The sequence below is a fragment of the Oncorhynchus tshawytscha genome, linkage group LG09 (assembly GCF_018296145.1).
Source record: "Oncorhynchus tshawytscha isolate Ot180627B linkage group LG09, Otsh_v2.0, whole genome shotgun sequence".
NCBI classification, from domain to species: Eukaryota; Metazoa; Chordata; class Actinopteri; order Salmoniformes; family Salmonidae; genus Oncorhynchus; species Oncorhynchus tshawytscha.
In genome coordinates, this window is record NC_056437.1 from 70,764,377 (window position 1) to 70,781,150 (window position 16,774).

General features: G+C 43.3%; 1 protein-coding gene across 2 annotated transcripts in view; it reads left to right on the top strand.

Moving 5' to 3' along the window:
- The first annotated feature begins 6,046 nt into the window (after nt 1-6,046).
- Nucleotides 6,047-16,774, top strand: part of LOC112258561 (rap guanine nucleotide exchange factor-like 1) — a 30,527-nt gene continuing 19,799 nt past the window's right edge. The window contains exon 1 of one of the 2 annotated variants that reach the window (XM_042327334.1): nt 6,047-7,325. In XM_042327334.1, the coding sequence (XP_042183268.1) occupies nt 6,944-7,325 (382 nt within the window). In that variant the 5' untranslated portion in view covers nt 6,047-6,943. The remainder of the gene's footprint in view (nt 7,326-16,774) is intronic. The other variant, XM_024433003.2, reaches the window with a different exon arrangement.

Below are 16,774 nucleotides of genomic sequence, written 5' to 3' on the forward strand. Positions count from 1 at the left end.
TCTTGTTTGACATTTTATAGAGGGACACACTGCTTGCCGTTCGCTGCAAAGAAATGAACTGATAAGTTTGGCAACATTGCCTCAATGTCCAGGCAACAGCCTGAGGGAGTTAGTATGCAGTAGGTTGCGAGAGAAACGATGCCCCAAGTACATGTTATTGAGAAGAGAAGCCATGCTTTTCAATATCCCCAGTCATGAGCTCTCTTACTCTGACATGTGTTGTGTGGCACCTGTGTGCTCGCTGTTTGGAAAGACCTCTTGCATAGGCATGGAGCCGGATCAGTCAGCCGTGGGTGGCTGGAATCGGATCCCGCATTTTTACTCTGAAACAAAGTATTGAGTATGCGGCAGCTCAGAGTGAGTATACAGTTTCCTCCTGCAGTCGGGATGGTGACGAAACCATAAGCGACACCTGATAAGGTTCCATTTCATCTGAGTGCCTCGGCTGCTGGTTGCTGTTTAAGCCTCACGCTCTGTTGTTCTATCTTCATAGCTCCACTCATTTTCCTATACAAACATGATCGAATTGACTACCACAATCAATATCACTCAATTGGGAATTCCAAAAATACATCCTGAATGATTTTCAATCACAAGCCACAAGTACTGGAGTGATGAAGTCACACTCAACACCAGTAGTAATCAATGGCACTACTACACAGGCCTACTACCACTGACCTTTATTTTCCAATCTTCTAGCGATCCTATGTTCTAGTAGAATCAATATAGTGCTTTCACTACTACTATTGAAATGGCCGACGTCGGTTTAAACAGAGCAAATTAAATTGGAATGAAACTTAACTAAGAAAAGGCTATCTCTAAAATAAGGTCAAATAAATTGCGCTTAGATTAATAATTAATCCATCCCTGAGTTATTTATTTAATGAACTACTAAATCCAATAAGTGAATGGTGATTTTAATAATTGATGAATTGGCTTCCATCCAACCCCTGACTTCTTCACAAACAGTCTGTTAGGCAATGCTCTTTCTTTGACGTCTCAGCTCTTGCAATATGAATTTATTCAATTCTTTAACATAACAGCATGTTTGTTACCATGTCCATCGTACCTCACTGAGCTGAAAAAGAACAACCCAATAATCTGCGGTGCATTATATTAGGTGCCTGCCTTGGAACCAAGTCTTTTTCTGTTATTGTCACTGGTTATGACTGCCACCTGTCCATATAGACAACACCCATCCACCCACACTTAACAATGGGCCATTTGAGCAAATAGGCATATCCACAACAAAATAGGAGATAGAGCAAGACGACAGCACAACTGACATATAGAACTGTCTTGTTCTACAACTGACTTCTAGAACTGTCTTGTTCTACAACTGACTTCTAGAACTGTCTTGTTCTACAACTGACTTCTAGAACTGTCTTGTTCTACAACTGACTTCTAGAACTGTCTTGTTCTACAACTGACTTCTAGAACTGTCTTGTTCTACAACTGACTTCTAGAACTGTCTTGTTCGACAACTGACTAGAACTGTCTTGTTCTACAACTGACTTCTAGAACTGTCTTGTTCTACAAACTTCTAGAACTACAACTGACTTCTAGAACTGTCTTGTTCTACAACTGACTTCTAGAACTGTCTTGTTCTACAACTGACTTCTAGAACTGTCTTGTTACAACTGACTTCTAGAACTGTCTTGTTCTACAACTGACTTCTAGAACTGTCTTGTTCGACAACTGACTTCTAGAACTGTCTTGTTCTACAACTGACTTCTAGAACTGTCTTGTTGACAACTCTTCTAGAACTGTCTTGTTCTACAACTGACTTCTAGAACTGTCTTGTTCTACAACTGACTTCTAGAACTGTCTTGTTCGACAACTGACTTCTAGAACTGTCTTGTTCTACAACTGACTTCTAGAACTGTCTTGTTCTACAACTGACTTCTAGAACTGTCTTGTTCTACAACTGACTTCTAGAACTGTCTTGTTCTACAACTGACTTCTAGAACTGTCTTGTTCTACAACTGACTTCTAGAACTGTCTTGTTCTACAACTGACTTCTAGAACTGTCTTGTTCGACAACTGACTTCTAGAACTGTCTTGTTCTACAACTGACTAGAACTGTCTTGTTCGACAACTGACTTATAGAACTGTCTTGTTCTACAACTGACTTCTAGAACTGTCTTGTTCTACAACTGACTTCTAGAACTGTCTTGTTCGACAACTGACTTCACAACTGACTTCTAGAACTGTCTTGTTCTAGAACTGTCTTGTTCGACAACTGACTTATAGAACTGTCTTGTTCTACAACTGACTTCTAGAACTGTCTTGTTCTACAACTGACTTCTAGAACTGTCTTGTTCGACAACTGACTTCTAGAACTGTCTTGTTCTACAACTGACTTCTAGAACTGTCTTGTTCGACAACTGACTTCTAGAACTGTCTTGTTCTACAACTGACTTCTAGAACTGTCTTGTTCTACAACTGACTTCTAGAACTGTCTTGTTCTACAACTGACTTATAGAACTGTCTTGTTCTACAACTGACTTCTAGAACTGTCTTGTTCGACAACTGACTTCTAGAACTGTCTTGTTCTTGACCGGTGTGTATAAAGGGTTAACCTGCCACACACGTGTGTTTTCAGCAGGGCTCTAGCCTTTTGACCCTAGGGACCCTAGGGAAGATTTGATTTAAAGGCCCCCCTCACCTCATGGGCAAAACATGTTAGTGGCCCCCCTTTTGATGGCAGAGAGAAATAATTTACTGCAATTCTAGACATTTTGCCATGGGTGGAGAAGGTTTTTCAGTTTTAAAGCTAATACCATTCACTTCTACACATTTTGCCATTTTCGTTTAAAAAAAATATTTTTGGTGCTTTTTTCACAAGTATGTGGTGAATTTTCAAAACTAAGTAGAAACTCTAAACCCTATCATATGTTCCGAACCTTTGATTGAGCATTCATTGGATTTCACACATCGTTCATGCAAAATCAAAGTTGTCAGTAAAATACTATCAGAACATTTATTGTAGTGACCCATACATCCAATCTTGGTGGGGCAAACTCCACAGAAATGTTTTATATGCATGCCAGCAAACCCACAACACAACACTAAACAATACATTAATTGCACTATAACGATGACAAACAATGCCCACAAACTGTTAAAAACATAGCTGATATGGCAGACTTGCTTAAACAAATGTGGTTTCTACTGAAAATTGAGATGTACAAACAATGGCATAAGGGGACGACGAGCGGATAAGAGGCAATCCGTCATTCCGATTAAGACATTAACGAGCGAGCTAGGATGGACGTTGTCAAAATAACTATTTGTTCAGCACCTTTGAAATGTACAATGACAGAATTCAGAACATGGGCCGTTCTTACAGTTCTCCCTGTACACCAAGTCAGAACCATAGCATAAATAAAGGGGGCATATAAACAGACAATGAAAGCTCTTACAATATTTCTCTAAAACAGACTATAGGCTACATGTGCACCAACAAGTCAAAACAGTAGGCTAAGTTATTAGGGGGAAAGGGACCAAATTATTAGGGTGAGGCACATGGGCTACTAACGGCTTACTACACAACATACACTTAGTCTTACTTTCTCAGCTACAGTATATTTATCTCCCTGGCATATTACATAATTTATGCAGCAGCATACAACACATTTTTGGACTCATCTTGTTGTGATGTGCTTACTTGCTTACTTGAACTGGAAGGTGGGCAGCGGTCCTTCGTGGGCAAATTATGTCATCAAAGTCTGGCATTCTCAGGATTTATGGTGCTTTCAAGACAACTGGGAAATAGGAAAAAAACAATGTTGAATCATGACGTATGTGATCTTCAGGTCGGAGCTCTAAAAAGAGGCCAGAGTTCCAGAGTTCCAGAGTTGGAGTTCCGTGTTAGAGGACTGTTCAAAATGTATTTTCCAAGTCAGAGCTCGTTTTTTTTGAGTTCCTAGTTGTCTTGAACTCAGTGAAGTCTGAGATTTCCCAGGCCCGAGTTTCCAGTTGTTTTGAACGCGGCAGAAGTCATGATGGATTGACAGCATGGCCAATGTATTCAACCTTTTCTGGCTCATGGCATGTGAATATTTATCCATTTAAACTTAGAAAAGAGACCCATAAACACAGATTTGGACCACACATCCACTCCACTGAATAGCAGGCTGATAAGCTGCTATAGTGATTGCTTTGCAACGCTTGCAGTTAGCCATTGATTCCTTCCAAACCACTCATTGTTATATTTGCGATTTCCAACTTGTACAATGTTTATGGCCAATGAGCACTGATACATTTTATCTGTAATTTCTCTTCATATGACAAGGATTGAAAATAATTTGCCAGTAGATTGTTGACTTGATTCCAGATGACTGCTGGCTGAGATTTTGAAAGTATAATGTTGACATGATCAGTCCAATCAAAGCTACAGTAGATATGTGATTTGACATCATTTTATCTGTGGCCAATGACCTTGAGCCTTCTTGGATGGGCACTTCCAATGTAACTCTATGGCAGCACACAAGGGGCTTGAATTTTCTAGCACACCCTGTAGATTTTGCGGCCCATGAGTGACAGAACACAGAGCCAATCACGGCGCAACCTGAGAACATTACCAACCCCTACGCAATGTATTTTCAGCTTGCTGCCCCACCACCACAGAAAGCACTGAGCTAGGCTGACACCTGCATGTTGGAGCTGCCTTACTCAAGAAAGCAAAAAAATAGGTAATTTTTGTTTTTGACTTTGTTTGCAAACTGATATATGCCATGTATTAATGCCAAAATAACAATAACATATACTTTTTTTGCTAAAAAGTTGGGCTCCTCCATTTAGTTATTTTAACAACCATTTAATCCAACAGTAAAAAATACAAGGTACACATTTCAAAGCATATTTTTGAAGCACTGAATGGAACAAATAGAAAATGGTAAACATACACTGAGTATACAAAACATTAGGAACATCGTTCCAATATTGAGTTGCACCCCCCTTTTCCCTCCAAACAGCCTCAATTTGGGGCATGGACTCTACAAGGTGTCGAAAGTGTTTCACAGGGACTCTGGCCCAAGTTGACTCCAATGCTTTCCACAGTTGTGTCAAGTTGGCTGGAATTCCTTTGGGTGGTGGACCATTCTTGATACACACAGGAAAATGTTGAGCGTGAAAATCGCAGCAGCGTTGCAGTTCTTGACACACTCGGATGTGTGCTCCTGGCACCTACTACCATATCCTCTCGAAGGCACTTCAATATTTTGTCTTGCCCATTTACCCTCTGAGTGGCACACATACACAATCCATGTCTTAATTATTTTTTAAAAATCCTTCCTTAACCTGTCTCCTCCCAACTGTCTACACTAGTTATAGTGTATTTAACAGGTGACAGCAATGAGGGATCCTATCTTTCAACCAGATTCACCTGGTTAGTCTATTTCATGGAAAGAGCAGGTGTTCCTAATGATCTGTGCACTCAGTGTAATTTTCCATACAGTATTTGACTAACTTGACATGCACGATAAAAAAATGTTTGTATCCAATGGCAGGTTGTGAGCATGTTGAGAAATATGTCAGTCTTACAGTTCCATTGTCCTTATACAGTATGTAGGACAAATCATCAGAAATAGAGGTATTGTAAAGGAGCTATTGTAAAAATGTAGCATGGTGTTGTTATATGCCATTTCTGCTCCATGCGACATTGTACAAGATCACCGTTTCTATGTGACTTGTCAACTGATACAGTATCACGTGTTTCTCTGCTTGGAAGTACACTTAGTGCCAGGTTGGTAATTCAGCCATGATTACTACAAGTTTAGATAGCTGCGTAAACTAACTTATCAATCAAAACATTTTTAGCTGACATGGGCTAATCGAGTGATTGTCAGTGACTGACATAACTAGAGGAAGACTGCTGATGTACAACAACATTTCGAAATTGCCCCTTGTGTATATTACTATTCTAAAGCTTAACAGTAAGTTAAGACCCCCCTCCCCAAAAAATGTACGTTTATTTTTGTTGGTCGTGTCCCCCTAGCGGCCGGTGGCATTAGGCGACCTCCTTATATCGCTTTTATGCCTAGAGCCGGCCCTGGTGAGCAGCTGCCATTCAGCGGGCACTTAGGAGCACTGACGGTAACTGCAGATGAAGGAAGGAAGGAAGGAAGGAAGGGAGTGGGCGAGTTAATATAGCAGCGGTCCCTTATTCAGCACACACACCCGCGAAGAGTTTGAGTGAACGAGAGAGAGAGGGAGGGAGTGTGTGTTTGTCCACACAGAGCTCGAACCACTGCATTCAAACGGAGAAGGGGAGAGGGAAACGGCTGCTACTTATCTGAACAAGCTTCCACACATACGGAGGAGCCGAGGCCATTCCCACTGGCGATATTACTGCAGTAGATTGCATTGACGCCAGCAGCAAGAGATACCTCATGCGGGCATAGACGCGTCGCATTTGTCGGTGTTAAAAAGCTACTGGGGCGCCTATTTACCAACCCCCGCTGTTATCCTTATTTTGTTTCGGTTTATCTCATTGTACTCTGCTGAGAGTGTTTATTCGGCACCTTGCGTTCGTCATCCAGTGTATTTTGGCCGCTGCTTGAAACTGACAAACACTGTTCCTTGACGCGCCCGAAACGTCTGCAGAGGTGGAGGAGACGCCAGGGAGCGGTTGTTGTGGAGCAGGTTGGGATATTTTGCGATAAAAGCTACTCAACCAGAACGTGCAGTCGTATGTGAGCACGCTTTCGCCGATGACGATAGACTGCTGCTTCACAAATCGGATTTTTACACTGCTCTTTTAAAATCATGATTTGACAAATGGGTTAATTATCACCATGCAAGAGTTTACTACGAAGACCGGTCAATAGAATTACGCATGGATGCTTGTATAATGTAGTCACAACGTTAGTTCCTGCAGAGGTATTCAGTTCATATCAATCACCATCGAAAAAAAGCCTTATTGCGGTATTGTATCAAAATGCCTGCGGGAATGAAGCCCCTGGAAAAGTTTTTGAAGAAACAGACAACGGCGCTCACTCGAGCTGGTGGCTTTGGTGAGAAGGCGACTGGCACTGGAACTTCTCGGCGGCGAGCCAGCCTGTCTCGGGTGGTTCCGTTTTTCAGGGAAACTTCTCCAGAGAGCGGTCCGGCCAGGGAGGTGTTCAGCCCGGACACTGAGGAAGCACCGTGTTGGCCCTCGGCCACTGCGGACATTAGGAGCCCGTCGTTGTCTAGCGATGAGCAAAGCTCCGAGGCGAGTCTGGACACGAGCTGGACCCCGCTGCCTGCGGACACACCGGACAACCTGGCGCTGGCGCTCCTGGACAGTGTGGCGGGCAAACGATATGGCAACTGCACAGGTAAATTGACCTTGTCAATCAACAGCATTTATACAACACAGTGCATCCACCTATTGGCCTGTGAATCATCACACTCAGTGGTTTGACTAATGCCTCAAATGTTTCACACCAAGTCATGGTGTTCTTGCCTTTCACTTTTGCAAATTAGCCAAGCAATTCAGTTGTCAAATGAATGTAGCCCATCCAGGAACCCCAAACTACCATTTGGTCCTTGCTTAGGCTATATCATAGTCTATAGGCCAACATATGCTATTGAAAATAACTAAGATTTAGCTTATTTTCTCATTTTTCTCCAAACAATAACATAAACCCCAAATACTCAGTCAGTGATCTATTCCAGGCTGTAAAATTAGGGATTAGGCGGTGGTTCCGTCACATCATTGCCTTGTTATATTATCTGATTCAACGGTTACATAAGAACGTCTGGCCTCATTAAGAAAAATAAAAGCCTGTTTATTTAAAAGGGATGGTCCAGATGTTCTCAAACCTCAGAAAAGAAGACCTCGCCAAATGAATCATATTTTACGCTTTACATTTGTGACACTTACACCAAAAACGAAACTCGTCCAAAATCTAACGTATAGCCTCTAGGGTTCAGTTTATTCAACAAAAACATTTTGATTGAGCTCATTTGCACTTGCCCATTACAGTAGCAGCAGGTCTTTCATATGGAAACAGGCTGCTTCACTATCAGTAATGGAGGGTAGCGATAGTCTTCGCACATTGGCTGCTGAGTTTGTGTACTTATTTATTTATTTAAAAAAAAACGAGGTCATGATTCTCTTCCTATAATACAATGTTTCTGTTGGCCGCTAAAGAGCAGACGATACAATGTGTTTTATTCTGGAGTGGGCCTTGCGTGGAGCGTCTCAAATAGAAGCGAATTCTACTTTAGCGCTTGGTTACGCAGACGGTCGTTCACGCACGCGAGCTGTGTGGGTGAAATGATGAAATAACATGTATGTGTACATTTTTATTTTGCAACGCTCGCTCACGCAATGTAGCCAGTGAGGTTTGCATGTAATGCCTCTAAAGGGAAAAGTAATCTTAAACTGAGTCAGATTACGTTACTGAGTTTGGGTAATCCAAATATTAGGCTACAGATTACAATTTTGAACAGGTAACTGTAACGGATTTACAATTCGAAAGCAACCTACAGCAACGCGGGAGCCCACATTTGTATACACTGTAATATAGCAACCATAAACATATGAATGTGAGGGAGCTGGTGATGGGTTCTTGGAATGGTGCCAGAGAAGATTCCCAAGCTGTTGATGCTGTTGAATTGAAGTAGGTTAGTGGTTATAATGTGATTTATTCCTATCCTGTGGGGGATGGTTGGTGAGTGATACACTGCATTAGATGACACCACCACTGTCAATATCTACCTTTGAGCGAAGCCTCCAGTATGTCAATTTTTACTATGCATCTCATTGTGAGTCTTTTCCTTCCACTGCTTATTAGAACAAGTCATGCAGTAACAGGATTTAACAGAGTTTTCCAAGGTAGATTGCCAAGGCTTCCTGTGTAACATGCAGATTTTCCTCTCGGCCATTCCTTGAATTCTGCTCAGTTTATCTGTTATGTTGGTTGGTGCATGATGTGGGTTTCACACTCTGTAACACTAACAGATCTTTCTGGAACATCCAACAGATTTATGAAGTACGACTGCAATGTGCTGGTCAGGCATTATTACAGGCAACAATGAACAGATCAATAGCATATGATCAGGAAATGTCTCAGAATGAACACCTGCAATTAACTGTGTGGAGGACACATTGAGACATACTGTTTTAGTGATAATCCACATCAGTTCCTGTTCTGTTGCAGGAGGAATCTGCTCTACCTAGGTTCATATAGTGCATAAGGGTTCATTGTACCTCCAGTAAATTCTCTTAGAACTATTCTGCTTGCGGGCAACCATCCCCCATTATGCATTGCAAAGCCAGTGTACCTCCTGTCCTATGACCCCTTGACCTTGCTGACCTGCTCCCCGGGTCATCCTGTATGTTCCTGTTAAACTGACTGAGCATGCTTGAATTCCCCTCTCTCGCGCTGTTGTTTCTCTGTCAATTTCCGCCTACAGCATTTAACAGGAAAAGACATATCTCCACTGCATCATTCCTAAGAAGAGAGAAGTGGCGTTGTAGTGCTAGAGATGGAATTGGCTCTGTATAGCAGCCAATAGTCATGTTTGAAACAGCAGATGTGATTCCAGAATGTATATCTGATTCCGAATGAATGAAATTGGGAGATTTTAGTGATACATAGGTTGATGTTAAACCTGATTTTATGTATGCTTTTAGTTTGACAAATACTCAGGGATCTTGGTTGGCGTACGGCTGAAGAGGTTACATGAGAGTTCATCTGGTCCATCCCAAAAGGTCACTATTCTGTTTGACTTTTATTTGTCCGACTCATTTTGCTCTTTGACTTAATTCACTCCAGCGGACTGCGTTGGTGTTATAAACACTTAGTGAACTACAACCCAGATGGTTTAAATATGTTTAATCTCGTTTAACCTGTTTCTTGGAGGGCCAAGCTCGCTGCTGTTTGGATGGTGATGCTCTAGAATATGTAAAAAATGCGTGGCTAATCCAGGATTAGTTAACAAAAGCGGACCTGCCCACCCTTTCATGTGGAGCAGAAATTAATCTTTGGATTATGGATCTAGGTTGGATCTTGATCCTGCCTTATAGTCAAAATGTTTCTAATTAGGAAGTGTGTGTGTGTCTGTTGGATGCAAATGTGTTTATGGTGAAACAATGTCAACCAGGTCCACTACGACTCGGACACTGCATGCTCCCCGACCTTATGACCCCCTGTCTCACACACCCCTATATGACATTCTACCTGACAGACTTGAGTACACCACACCGTATAACATTTTACCACTGCGCACCACAGTGCTCTCACTGAGATACTATGCACCAGGCTGTCCATATCAGCAGTCCCAGATCAGTGTTGGCTGAGTGGCCCTCCAGATGAACACCATAAACCCTCTGAGTCACTGCCCTCTGCTTGTGTGTGTGTGTGTGTGTGTGTGTGAGAGAGACACAGTGCCGCAGGTAAAGAACAGATTATAAGCATTTTGACAGCCCCTAAAAAGTCCCGTCCTTTTCGAGGTCAACGGCAACGCTCTTATGTAACCCTGTTTACCTTGTGGTTTCATTTCTCGTCCACCCACGCTATTGGTTCTAGGACCAGGCGTGTTGAGGCAAGGGTTAGGCCATTTTTAGCGGTGTACATGTCTCGCAGAGTTACAGTGGATGTAAAGATCAAAACAGTCTGTTAATGAAGCCATGTCTGACTCGTAATGTGTGATACAACTTAGGAAACCACATGTCTACAGTCCATTCCCACTGTTATTGTCTGATAAATAGTCCAAATGAAAACAGATGGATAAGACTATCATCATAATAACAAAGAGGGTCATTTGCCCCTCCACATCCTGTGTATTTGGACAGTACACATTCTTAGTATACTATAGTATTACATGTAAAAGCACGGAACTAAACATGTCGTATAGGTTTAGACCAGTCACCCATGGGTTCAATAATGAGTTGAAATAGCTATGGTCGATACAGACGAGGGTGTCAGGGCACTGGAGATGCTGCAGCGGTTGCTTACAGTGCAGAACAGTACATGGCTGGTTTGTCTTGCAGAGTGACGAGGACTTTGGGGTTTGATGTTGGCTTTTGAAACACTTGCAATGCAGAGGGGGAACATGTCTCGTATCAAGCTCCACATCAGTTATTCACAAAGCCAAGTGGGATGTTTAAACTAGACTTTGGCTGTGCTTGACGCTCTCATTGCTTTGCATTCCACATCCAGCGAGACACTCCTTAGGCGGCAGCTCTGAGACTCTGAGCCACGCAGCTGAAAAGTCTGGTGGAACGAAAGGGAGCGGGAGGAAAAGGGACAGAGTGCAGAGAGAAAATGTGATTTGCGTTGGGCTGTGTGGGAGGGATTCTGATGATTCTTTTATGGAAAGAAAGTGGGATTAAAAGAGATGTGGCTGCCTAGTGCCCACTCCTTTTGGATGCTTTTACATAAGGAGAGGAGGGACGGCGGACTCTCCCCTGCCTCCTTGCTCTCTACATGCCTGCACTCTCCTCTCAAGCCCACGCACCTTGACCACTGAGGAGAGTAGAACACGATGGGGCCCTCCAGGGATGATTGACCTGCCTTACTTACTGTGTGTGTATATGTGTTTGAATCTCTATGTTCTTTTTGTGTGTGCGCTTGGATGCATGCGTTTGCATTTCTGTACTTTTTCTCTTGGATGGATGTGTGCGTTGATGTGCTTGCATAAGAGTGTGTGCTTGGATGTGTGTGAGAGTGGGTTGGAGCATGTCTATCTGTGTGCCCGGCGTGGAAAAGAGGCTCTCCAGCACAGCACCTGTTCACATGGCAACCAGCACTTCCAGGGAAGCAGCAGGAGGAGGAGGAGTGGGGGGAAGAGAAACAGAGGGAATGCAGGAAGGAAGGAGATGAGTGTTTGAGAACATGAGACTTGGGAGAGACTGAAAAGAGGTTTCATAAACTATATGGACAGTGTGCCAGCCAGTGGGAGGAAGAGGGGGACGGAGAGACTGAGCAAAATACTCTTGTTAACTGGCTTCTATATCATAAGGATGTTCTCATCTAATCATCACTTCTTTATCTACTAGCTTATCCAGGTGGCATGATGACAAGTAGATCAGTGCAGTGGCTTCTTTCTCTCCGTTGGCAGTTTGGTACCAACTAGTTTTGACCATCCAGAGGGAGTCGGGTTGCAGCAGCCTTGCCAGCCGGGTAGTGACTATGACTTACCCTGGTGAACTCCTTCGCCACTTGACATCCTTTGATGTGACCGGAGCGGTGGTTCTTATCTCTGCCATGCGGTGTGCAACATTAGGCACACACACACTCGCGCACAGATGGCCCCGAGCACATTGGGGCAAGGCAGTAATATCAACCCTTCTTCCTCCCTCCCCCTGTAACACTGAATACTGACCCAGGGACAGGCCTAATCGCAGGGGATGGTAGACCAATCAACTTGGCAGGCTTAGGAATCTGATTTGGGAACAGTTGTATTAGAGAGAGAGAATTGACTAGCATGGGAACTGTCAGGTTACATTTAAGGGACACACACTCAATCCAAGACCAAGAAAAATACTCTCTCCAGAATGGTCCCCAGCATAAGGGCCAGAGTAAGATGTACATGCTACATGATGATAAACTGAGAGGGTTTGGAGAAGGCATGAAGCCACTATGGCAGGTGTATTGTTAATTATTTTATTTTTGTTTATTTTATTTCACCTTTTATTTAACCAGGTAGGCCAGTTGAGAACAAGTTCTCATTTACAAATGTGACTTGGCCAAGATATGACAAAGCAGTGCGACACAAACGACACAGAGTTACGCTTGGAATAAACAAACGTACAGTCAATAACACAATAGAAAAAGTCTATATACAGTGTGTGCAAATGGCATGAGGTAAGGCAATAAGTAGGCCATCGTAGCGAAGTAATTGCAATTGAGCAAATTAACACTGGAGTGATAGATGTGCAAGTAGAAATACTGGTGTGCAAAAGTAAATAAAATGTGGATGAGGTAGGTAGATTGGATGGGCTGTGTATAGCTGCAGCGATCAGTTAGCTGCTCAGATAGCTGATGCTTGAAGTTAGTGAGGGTGATATAAGTCCCCAACTTCAGCTATTTTCTTTTCAATTCGTTCCAGTCATTGGCAGCAGAGCACTGGAAGGAAAGGTGGCCAAAGGAGGTGTTGGCTTTGGGGATGACCAGTAAGATATACCTGCTGGAGCACGTGGAGCCAGTGGGTCTGGCGACGAATATGTAGAGAGGGCCAGCCGACGAGAGCATACAGCTCGCAGTGGTGGGTGGTATATGGGGCTTTGGTGACAAAACGGATGGCACTGTGATCGACTGCATCCAATTTGCTGAGTAGAGTGTTGGAGGCTATTTTGTAAATGACATCGCCGAAGTCGAGGATTGGTAGGATAGTCAGTTTTATGAGGGTATGTTTGGCAGCATGAGTGAAGGAGGCTTTGTTGCGAAATAGGACGCTGATTCCAGGTTTTAGTTTGGATTGGAGATGTTTAATATGAGTCTGGAAGGAGAGTTTACAGTCTAACCAGACACCAAGGTATTTGTAGTTGTCCACATATTCTAAGTCAGAACCGTCCAGAGTAGTGATGCTAGACGGGCGGGCGGATGCGGGCAGCGAACAGTTGAAAAGCATGCATTTAGTTTGACTAGCGTTTTAAGAGCAGTTGGAGGCCACGGAAGGAGTGTTGTATGGCATTGAAGCTTGTTTGGAGGTTTAACGCAGTGTCCAAAGAAGGGCCAGATGTATACAGAATGGTGTCTTCTGCGTAGAGGTGGATCAGGGAATCAACCGCAGCAAGAGCGACATCGTTGATATATACAGAGAAAAGATTAGGCCAAGGAATTGAACCCTGTGGTATCCCCATAGAGACTGCCAGAGGTCCGGACAACAGGCCCTCCAATTTGACACACTGAACTTTATCTGAGAAGTAGTTGGTGAACCAGGCGAGGCAGTCATTTGAGAATTCAAGGCTGTTGAGTTTGCCGATAAGAATACAGTGATTGACAGAGTCGAAAGCCTTGGCCAGGTCGATGAAGACGGCTGCACAGTACTGTCTGTTATTGATGGCAGTTATGATATCGTTTAGTACATTGAGCGTGGCTGAGGTGCACCCGTGACCAGGTCGGAAACCGGATTGCACAGCAGAGAAGGTACGGTGTGATTCGAAATGGTCAGTGATCTGTTTGTTAATTTGGCTTTCCGAAGACTTTAGAAAGGCAGGGCAGGATGGATATAGGTCTGTAACAGTTTGGGTCTAGAGTGTCACCCACTTTGAAGAGGGAGATGACTGCGGCAGCTTTCCAATCTTTAAGGATCTCGGACAATGCGAAAGAGAGGTTGAACAGACTGGTAATAGGGGTGGCAACAATGGCGATGGATAATTTTAGAGGGCCCAGATTGTCTATCCCAGTTGATTTTGTTTGTGTCCAGGTTATGCAGCTCTTTCCGAACATCTGCTATCTGGATTTGGGTGAAGGAGAAGCTGGGGAGGCTTTGGCAAGTAGCTGAGAGTATGCTCTGTCTGACCACACAGTGTGTAGAGCAAAATGTTAGTAGTTCAAAATTTCCAACAAAAGCATTGTGTGGTTGGAGGAAGGGTGAAAGGCATATATTTGCAGTAGCCATCTCATCCGGAGTTCTGCTGTTAGAAAGGCTCAAACAGAAGACCCATCAATCCCAACCTTCAGTTCCAACATGGTCTTTAAACGTGTGAAAAGCAGCCATAAGGTCACAGCAGCTGCATTGAAGGGCAAAAAACGAAAACCGAGGAAAAACATCGTATTTGTCATTGTTGGTGTAGTCTGTTGATTTAAGGGTGTTTCCTGTGGAAGCCATGTGTGTTTGTACATGTGCACTTATTTTATAGCTCTGTCACAAGGGTGTACTAGAGAGAGAGATGCCATGCGGGCATATTGCTTACGCCCCTTTGGGTCCCCGGGACCAGGATTGAGAACCAGTGGCTTAGACATCTGGGGTGTGACCCCTAGTGTTTGGTGGGAGTGTCTTGGAAACATTGTGGACCTATAATAAACATTTGAGCATTGTTTCCAAATCCGGATATATATACACACTTACAATTACCAGTCAAAAGTTTGGACACCTACTCATTCCAGGGTTTTTCTTCATTTGTACTATTTTCTACATTGTAGAATAATAGTGAAGACAAAACTATGAAATAACATGTATAGAATCATGTAGTAAACAAATCTAAATATATTTGAGATTCTTCAAAGTAGCCACCCTTTGCCTTGATGACAGCATTGCACACTCTTGGCATTCTCTCAACCAGCTTCATGAGGAATGCTTTTCCAACAGTCTTGAAGGAGTTCCCACATATGCTGAGCACTTGTTGGCTGCTTTTCCTACACTCTGTGGTCCGACTCATCCCAAACCATCTCATTTGGGTTGAGGTCGGGTGATTGTGGATGTCAGGTCATCTGCTGCAGCGCTCCATCACTCTCCTTCTCGGTCCAATAACCCTTACACAGCCTGGAGGTGTGTTTAGGGTCATTGTCCTGTTGAAAAACAAATTATAGTCCCACTAAGCGCAAACCAGATAGGAAGGCGTATCACTGCAGAATGCTGTGGTAGCCATGCCTGATTCATGCAGTCTCCTCTGAATAGTTGATGTGCCTGTTACTTGAACTCTGTGAAGCATTTATTTTGGCTGCAATTTCTGAGGCTGGTAACTCTAATGAACTTGGGTCTTCCTTTCCTGTGGCAGTCTTCATGAGAGCCAGTTTCATCATAGCGCTGGATGGTTTTTGCGACTGCATTTGAAGAAACTTTAAAAGTTCTTAATTTTCATAATTGACTGACCATGTCTTAAAATAATGATGGACTGTTGTTTCTCTTTGCCTATTTGAGCTGTTCTTGCCATAATATGGACTTGGCCCTATTTGGTAAAAGACCATCTTCTTTATACCACCCCTACCTTGTCATAACACAACTGATGGATTGGCTCAAATGCATTAAGAAGGAAAGAAATTGCACAAATGAACTTTTAACAAAGTAACACTGGAATGAGTAGGTGTCCAAACTTTTGACTGGTACTGTATGAATGTGTCCTATAGCATTAGCCACTGTGGTGGGAAAGTCAAATCGAATCAAAGTTTATTTGTCACGTACGGCGTATACAACAGGTGTAGACCTTACAGTGAAATGCTTACTTACAGGCTCTAACCAACAGTGCAATTTCAACAACAAAAAGGTATTAGGTGACCAATAGTTAAGTCAAGAAATAAAAACAACAGTAAAAAGACAGTGAAAAAAACCCACAATCTTCAAGTATGTGACTGGCAAAGGCATTGCCTGGACTTGGATGGCCTTGGGTGCATATTTGAGCCTTGCTGCAAGCTCACTGGAGCGAGTGGCCAGACAAGTCTCCGCTGCCCAAAATGGAAGGTTGCGGTTGGGGAGGGGATGCCGCAGAGTAGCTACTGGGTGCAGTTTGAATTAGGTTACTATGAACAACAGGGAACCACTGCTGCGTGTCTGTGTTTGTCACCATTTGGTTTCGAGTTACTTAGAAAATCCAGATTGTCCATGCATATCTCTCTGTGTGTGTGTGTGTGTGAATTTTTCCTCTGCCATATCGATACAGGATTGTGTATGTGTTTTATGTGCCCTGATGTTCATTTGCATCTCAACGGCTGTGTGTTTTGGAGGTGGAGAATGGGAATTGGCGTGGGGAAGATGCACCAGATTAGTGGAACAAGCGCCAACAGGCAGAGTACACACACTCGCCCACACACACACACACTCTCTACCTCTCCATCTGACCGCTTCATGCTGAAACCCAAACACTTAAGAGAGAGCTGAGAGGGTGTGTGTT